We start from the raw sequence: 8,023 nt of genomic DNA on the forward strand, positions 1-8,023 counted from the left end.
CCATTTTATTGTTTATTTATTTTTACAAAGTGCCACAAATACACAAAAATAGATGCCCAGTGACGTTTTTTTTTACATATACAATAGCTTGCTGCAAGCTAATGCGTGAATAAGGCTAAGTTTAAACGTCGTATTATCCATGAGCCGTATTCAATGCAAATACATGCAAATGGAGATGAAACAATAGACTCGAATCATTTGAATTAAATTCGACTCATGGATAATACATAGTTTGAATTAGCCTAAACTACCTCACAATTTCGGTATTCTTGATTCCCCAGGGTCTTCTATGCCTCGTAAGAGAGCTTATCAACATAACTTCGTTCCAGTGTCTTTTGGGTAATTTTTAAAGGTGGCTAAATTACACAGGGGCATTTGGAATGGAAAAAAAAAATACGCTGGAGTTTCAAGAATACACCCACCGTAAGGAGTCAAGACTTGTTGACTATGCAGATGTGTGTTTCATGAAAAAAACGAGATTATTCTGAAAGGAAAACACCGTCATTTTGTTGTCTTTTCAGATAACTCACAGAAGAGAACGGCAACAAATGGTCGAAGAGAATGTATGTATAACGATACGAAAATATCATATAAAACTCAGGTTTATATTTAGCCTAATCACAGGCCATTAGAGATAAATGTTCGAAATCAGATTCATAAAAAAGCCTATTTGTCCTCGACAAAGTGCTAAATTAATAGTATAATTATTCTATTATTATTCAGAAATTACGGAAGTTATAGAAATTTTGATAAAGGGTAAGTCCAAACAGCGCGTTTCAGTCATTTCGTTTACAAGTTCTAAAATATGACAACTGTAAGAACTGACAAAAGGTTTTGAAGTTAGTGCTGTTTGAACTTAACCTAAGAGAGACTACATTTTGACAAATTTTAGTTACATACTGTAGATGTTGGGGAAAAACCGCATTTTGCTATTTTTATTTTCGAAAAGCGCAAACATCAAATTTATCTGGAAATTTCCACATTCACAGTATAAGAAGTTCTAATTAAGTCTAATCATTACATCATATGTATCTTAAGCCGCATTGTCACCAGTTTACTTCCGGAGGTCCGACGGAAACCTCAACCGTCAAAAGACAAAGGAATCTATTAAAATCCGAGATATTAAACAGGCCATCCGCTCTAAATTATCAATCACATCCTCAAAGATACTTAATAAACATACTGCTTTCAATATTTTTGAAATATTTTTCGCGTTTTCCGTTAAAAATCATCGGAGATTGTTACGTAATCGACCGGAAGTAAACTGGTGACAATGCGGCTTCAAAGAACCAGCAACTTGCCTAAAGGCTGGTTTCGCACTAACCAGCACTAAGAAGCAAGAACGAGAGAGGACTCGCTCTACAAAACTCACTAATATTACGTGATCTGGGAATCGCTCCAGGAACAAAGTGTGTCTGTCCCCACTAGTGCGCTGAAGATCGTGTGGCAAGTTTGGGCTGACAACGCTGTAGTTTGGACACATGACTGTAGATCTTCAGAGCAGGCCCCAATTTCAACGAGAGCCCCGTAAGCACGTCATTTCTCGACATCAGCAACAGAGCAGAGCCATCAATTTCCTGTAAATAAAAAGTAAGGTTGTTCACATAGTTCATAATACGTAGTAACATTACGAAGAATCAACAAATGGATCAGTCTTAGGACGGGAGCCTTTTGTTTTAAAAGATGGGATAGGGCTATGTTTGGGATGTCCTTACAAAGTCAACGTGTGCTAAAGGATAAAATAGAGGATAATGAAGGATAAGTAAAAATATTATTTTTGCTTGGCACAGGTTGTTTTTTATTCTACAGTATGTGTTGCAGAATGAAGTTCGGTTTAATGCAAAGTACACCCTCCACTGCAAAACATATACTGTATGTTCGGTTTCTTAGGGGCAATGAGCAAGACTAAGCGGATAAAAAACAACTAAGAGCGCATAAAAAATGGCTTTTGGTTTGAAACCCACGTTGCACATGTTCGAAAACAACGGAACACAACACGGTTCGTGGATGCGCATGGCATCGGTGCAACAATGTTACGCCAATAACATGAGGCCGTATACCCTGGGTAACAGAGGCTCCGAGCTTCGCGGGGACAACGATTTGAGCGGAGCCTCAGGTACCCAGGGAAGAGGCTGTAATAATTAAGCATGACAAAGCGATAAAAAACACTAAACCTGTTCTTTAAAGTTCTTAGACTCTTCAGTAAAACCCGCAGTCTCCAGAAACTTGATGACGTCCGCGACCTCCCACTTTGAAGCATCGGCTGTTACGTTCTTTTTGTCAGGCTTGTTGTCTACCATACTTCCTGTGCTTTTAACTGCATCATTTAAAGCTAGAAAGAAAGAAAAAGAAATAGATCAAACAAGAATACAGTAGCAAGTTGTCTTTAGTTGCGTACTTCAGTCAATAAATGCCATAATGAATTTAAAGTAGAACTCAGCTAACTCGAACTCTGGAGGGAAATAAAGTCATTTAAAGTAAGCGTGGGTGCAAGTTGTCGTGGTCAATTGAACTACTTTATTGAAAAAATATATCAGCTGCCCATATTTCCATAGACATCATAAACAAAGTATCTTTAGCGTAACGGATTCTCACAAGATGTCAAGTTTTGGGGAGCAGCAAGGAAAAGGTTTGAGTTAACACGAAAATATGGATATCTAAAAAATATATATAACAGATCATAATATCATTATCCCAGTGATGAATTTTCACGCGCGCTCATTAGTCGATAAGGGTCACGTGCACATTTTCACAGGACAAATATCAGGCGCGCCGGCGAAGTGATATTTGTCCTGTGAACATGTTTGAGTAGTCAGAACTCGCTTTCGTCTGTTCAACACTTCCTCAAACTCATCGCGTTTAAAAAACGAAATGAGGGCACAGATTGATTATTTTATCACCAATTTTATAGAATTTATCCTGATGAAACGAAAAAGAAAAAGTAATAACAGAAACTTCACAACAGCGTGCGCGCTTGTGGCGTCATTCCTGTCACGTCAGCGCGCGCGCAGAAGACATTTCAAAATTGAATTTTTGCTTCATTTTCTATTCCAGCTCTCAGCAGAACAATAAGAAAACAGCCTTGTTGTAAATTCATCAGTTTAAATGCTTGTAGTTTTTGTCCTAATGAAAAAAATTGCTCCATGGATTTTTATTTTACGCATATGTAAAAAATAACAGCACGCGCTTGTTGCGTCATTCCAGTTCACAACGGCGCGCGCAGAAGACACTTTTCATGTTCAATTTAGTCACTGGGATATAAAATAAATAAACCTCTCTTTGGCTCACTGTGATATCGGCGGATAACTTCACAGTTGCATAATTTTACAGCTGTATATGTGTACCATTTCTCATCCTTGGACATTATCTGCCGATATCCCAGCCGCCAGATGGGGTTTATTTACTAAATAACACTTTACTTCAAAATATCCAAATAGTTGTGTTCGTTTTAAGCGGAGTATAAATATGGCTAAAAAAGGTAGTCGACTTTGACAAACTTTTGTCTGCAGTAAGACTGCTCAGAGCAGAGTAGTTCTGAAGAAGTCTAATCAAAGACGAAAATTTCAGAGTTGACTACCAGTCTTCAACTTGCAGGGTATGAATACCAAAAGGATTCAGTTTTCATACTCACATCCGCATGCTATAGAGCTTGACTCCCTATTGGTTGGAGAAGGCTTTGACCTTGGAGGGGTACGAGGGGGAGTTGACTGAGATAACATCTCTAACTCACGCTGGACATTCTCAGCATCAACTGGAATCACAAAAACACAGGGCTTTGTCAGGATCCGTATTACAAAACAAAACTTGGGTATTTCAATAATTCAATGTTGTCTAAATTGAGATGCATCTATTAGAAAATAGATGTTCAAAAAGATATATATTTTTTTCAAGAGTTTGAAAACAAAATAGACACCATTTTCCGCTAAATTATACTTATATCTTAAATATCGATTCAATTTCTGTTTCAAGCTAGAAAAAATAAATGCTTAATTCTTAAGTTAAAGAGTGCTTATGTATGGCTTCACTCAAGAGAAACTTTCAAACAGTGTGTGCAACCCAAACTACATTTCATTTCATTGCCGTTTTGTCTGCTATACCTTGGACATGCATGTCCTTCACCTCAACCATACACTCCTCCATGTCCTCATGGGGGAAGTTGCCAGATTCTGTGGATAAATGTGTTTCTGATTCACTTGCATTCCTGCTGTCCTTTCGCCTGACCTTGATATCAACAACACCGTTGAACTCTTCTAGCCTGGCAGGGTTTGTGGGGTGGTTTTCACAATTGTAGCAGATCCATTTGCCTGTAGGTAAATGTGAAAGCAAAATGGCATCAATTTTATACTGGAATATTTCAAGACACTATTCATGTAGATTTCAGGAAAAAGTTGCTCTTTCTAAGGTAATCATATCTAAAATATCAATTCAAACATAAGAACTAGAAGAGATAAAGGAGGATTGTAAATATGTTAAGGGTAGCAAGATTTTGACTATATCTAGTATTTGTGCCCACTGATTTTGGCTCTACAAGTTCTGTATGAAACACATGTATAGTCAAATGTACATACAATAGTGAACTCACCCAAAGGCATGCTTTCAAGAGGAGGAACATGACATTGCATGTGGTAACCCTTGTCACAGGCATCACAGAAGAGCAAACTTCCCTAAAAGTCAAAATGGATGTACACCCAGTCATATAATATGTGTGTATCGTTTAGCAGATCTTTGGATTAAAAAAAAAAACAGATACCCATAGCAGCTATAGCAACTTTTTCAAGTAGAACTAAAGGGAGATTTGATGTTTAAAAGATTAGGAAAATAGCAGATGGTCTGCCAGGTTAGAGTTCACGCACAAGTTAATGTTCTGGTTGATCAGGATGAGAAGCATTTCCACACTAATAATTAATTCTCTCTCGGAATTTTCAAATGCATCCTGCAGGGATAGGCTTGATTTTCAGCTCATTTCTAAGAGTCTGCAGTACAGACAATGAGGCCTACTGACAGCTAGAAATGGAGCCTACCTGTAGCTTACATGGGGAGGTTCCAGGATAATTCGAAGGGGGCACGGCTATATAAAATATATGGTGAATGTAAATCTGTTATTTTTAGCTGCCATACGTTTCTTCTAAATTCCTTGTACATGCCTTCTGGATCTGTTAGTATCCTATGTTACACAACATAATTGGACGAGGAGGGCAAAATTACCACACTTTTTTAAGAAAATTGGATGACAGGAGAAAGAGATAAAGCTATTTTGATTACTTAGCATTATAAATACATGTAGCTCTCAACTTACAGGATCACCACTATCATTACAAATGACACATGTTTTGCAGTCAATGCACTGCCAGGAGCCGGCATCATCCCTTATCCTTGAAGTCAAATCAGCCGAGTAATTCATACAGCTTGCATGAGCTGGAGAAAGAAAACATCATGCCAGAATCTGCACAAGCTCAACTTGGCTAAAATCAATATTTGCTGGGCATTTTTAGTTATAGGTAGACTGATTTTTTGTCATGCTTTCTTGCTCCCCAATTCTTACATGTGGATATTTTTAAAGATTTTTAGCCAACATGATGCTTATTTTGATACTTTCAATTAATCCAATCAATTATATAGCTTTTTGTCTCTCTTGTCAGCAACTCTAGCCCAAAAGCAGCCACTTGGCTGCTTGGGTTGCTGTTAAAAAAGACTAGTATATTGCAACTATCATTGTTTTTATAATTTTTCTTAAGTCAACGCAACCTCACCTTTATTTCCACAATCTCTACAAATAAGAAGGCTTTCAAATTCCCCCTGTCTGTTACACTCTGAAGTCTGAAGGCAAAAGTCACAGATCGGCTCAGTGCTGCAGATTTCTCTCTCAGGACTCTGAAATGAAAGCATCAATACAGAAAAAAACAGACTAATAAGTATTAAAAAATTCAATGTTAAATTATTGCCTTGTCACATTCTTACAAACCTATTTTTCCTAGAACTTTCCTGTAAAAAAATCCTATATTCTGATAACCCAGTTTATGTAATTTTATGGGGTTACTATATTCTTATCAAGAATAAAGCAATGAGACATTGAAGCATTTGGAATTGTTTACAATCTTAACTTCAAAAGGGAAACAGGAGGAACACCATGTGATGTAATCTGCCAATAGTTTCTGGAATTATGGGCCTCCCCCATTTGCTGAAAATACAATTACAGCACATTGATAATTCTAACTGGCTAACTCAAACTGGATTCAGGTTCCTTCAAGCTTCTTAAAGTTCCTAGGTATGGGGACCTTCTGGTATGGGTGTTTACAGGAGGTAACTCAGACATTTATTTTCTTCAAACAAAGAGCCTCCAAACCACCCTCCCTGTACCCCCCGACTTAGTAGGGCACCCTATCTTCATGTCCACAGGGCATTTCTTCTCTGATAACTCAAATTATTGCTAACTTTAACAGTTTTTCATTCCCTTTAAGGATTTGATTTAGTATTTTTATGCTATTCTCTTGGAGCAAAAAGCTTAGCTCTATGAAATACAATGGCACCCTGATGGGACCCAAAAAATGGTAGGAGCGAGTTTCGACAAAATATATTTATTAAAATGGATTTCCAGAAAGCCTATATTGATTTAAATTAAAACCCAAAACACATTATCATTGATTAAAAAAAAGGACGGCCTTCGAGGCAAAAACCGAATATGGCAAATGGGACAACAAATGTATCCAACAGCAATAATTCAGCTACTCTCTTCAGCGACTTCAGAAGGGTTTCAACTCAAAGCCGGTTGTAGCCCTTCGCGAATCACAGAAAACTGCCAAAGCAAGATAAAGAAAATAGACACAACAAATCAAGGAATCACAAGAGCAGAGAAAGTCAAAACTAGAAAAGAAAGCACGAATCAAGGAAAAACATCGAGAACGCCGCATAGGACATTTCAAAAGAAAACACCCTTCGCTTTCTGTGCTCCTCCCAAACCAAACCCAAGCGCGTCGCAAAAATACCTTTGGAAATACCACAAAATTGAATTAATTTTTCACCCCTTGCAACAATTGTTGATGTATAATGCGAGGGCAAATGTTATAAGTTAGGTTGGAGTTAATGTTGGTAATATCTTGGACCACGGAAAGCGGCAACTACCGTTATAAGATCAGTAGTCGTGAAAAAGCGGCGAAAAGCACAAGCAAAAGATTACTTATTGTACTAACCTCTGCGGATTCTAATAGCCGGTACATCCCTTCGCCAGCCAGCCATATGCGGCCATGTTCGATATCGTCTCTCACAGCTATCTTGATACGTGGTTTCAGATTGTTATAGTATGGGTGCTTGGCTGAAATATAGTGCTCGATGTCTTGAAGACTAGCACCGAAGCCGCGATCGAGAGCTCGAATAGCTTCGCTAACCCATCTCCCAGCTCTAGAAACTTTGCCCGCACCATGCGTTCTATTCCAGCCTGCCGAATTTCTGTAAGAAATTGCCCCTTTAAAAGATCGCCTGGTGACTATACCGGCTTGAACTAAGGCTCGTAGGTCGTCCTCCGTATCCTTCTCTTCAACTCCGTGACATTTTAGCATAGTCCTACAAATTCGCTCGAGGTCGGGCCTTGATTTTCGACTTCTTAGCAGATTGATGCATTCTAGAATCCAGTTCATGTATTTAGGACGGTTTTCAGCCATTACGTTTTGATACAATAAGGGTTTAAATATGTTCAGAAACTAACTAAAGGAGGTAAGGACTTGTTCTAGTGTTATGCATTTCGAAGCGACGCGAGTAAACTTTTCCGCCGCAGTTCTTGCATGACTGATCAGGTTCTGCAGCACGACAACTGGCAGCTACGGTCGTACCTTCCGGGCGATAGCGAGTGCTAACCGAACAACTATTGACTTGTACAAATAAAATTAAGGCCATATTTAACTCTAAAAAGACTCTTTAAATTGAAAAAAAGTGATTTAGATTATCTTTTTCTCTATTCTTTTAAAAAGGAATTTATTTATGTGTTAGATAGTTGCCAATTAGCGAAACCGACATCTCACACTATCAGTCA

At 38.2% G+C, this 8,023-nt stretch overlaps 1 protein-coding gene across 1 annotated transcript; it reads right to left on the bottom strand.

The window, feature by feature from the left end:
• LOC5515917 (histone acetyltransferase KAT6A) lies at positions 1–7,799 on the bottom strand. Its single transcript, XM_048731897.1, has 8 exons — positions 7,188–7,799; positions 5,751–5,871; positions 5,297–5,415; positions 4,583–4,664; positions 4,098–4,304; positions 3,632–3,751; positions 2,175–2,332; positions 1–1,577 (listed from the first exon to the last, which is right to left on the bottom strand). Exons 1-8 carry the CDS (start codon positions 7,653–7,655, stop codon positions 1,425–1,427), a joined length of 1,428 nt encoding a protein of 475 aa, XP_048587854.1. The 5' UTR covers positions 7,656–7,799; the 3' UTR covers positions 1–1,424.
• Between the last annotated feature and the right edge of the window lie 224 nt (positions 7,800–8,023).

Source organism: Nematostella vectensis, chromosome 1, assembly GCF_932526225.1.
Source record: "Nematostella vectensis chromosome 1, jaNemVect1.1, whole genome shotgun sequence".
NCBI lineage: Eukaryota > Metazoa > Cnidaria > Anthozoa > Actiniaria > Edwardsiidae > Nematostella > Nematostella vectensis.

Excerpts from the sequence above, each read along its gene's own strand:
- LOC5515917 (XM_048731897.1), bottom strand. The coding sequence starts at position 7,655 with ATGGCTGAAAACCGTCCTAAATACATGAACTGGATTCTAGAATGCATC. Across the intron at positions 5,416-5,750 it reads TAGAGATTGTGGAAATAAAG|CTCATGCAAGCTGTATGAAT; the intron begins GTGAGGTTGCGT and ends TTCTTTCTCCAG. Across the intron at positions 4,665-5,296 it reads GTAATGATAGTGGTGATCCT|GGAAGTTTGCTCTTCTGTGA; the intron begins GTAAGTTGAGAG and ends TTTGACTTTTAG.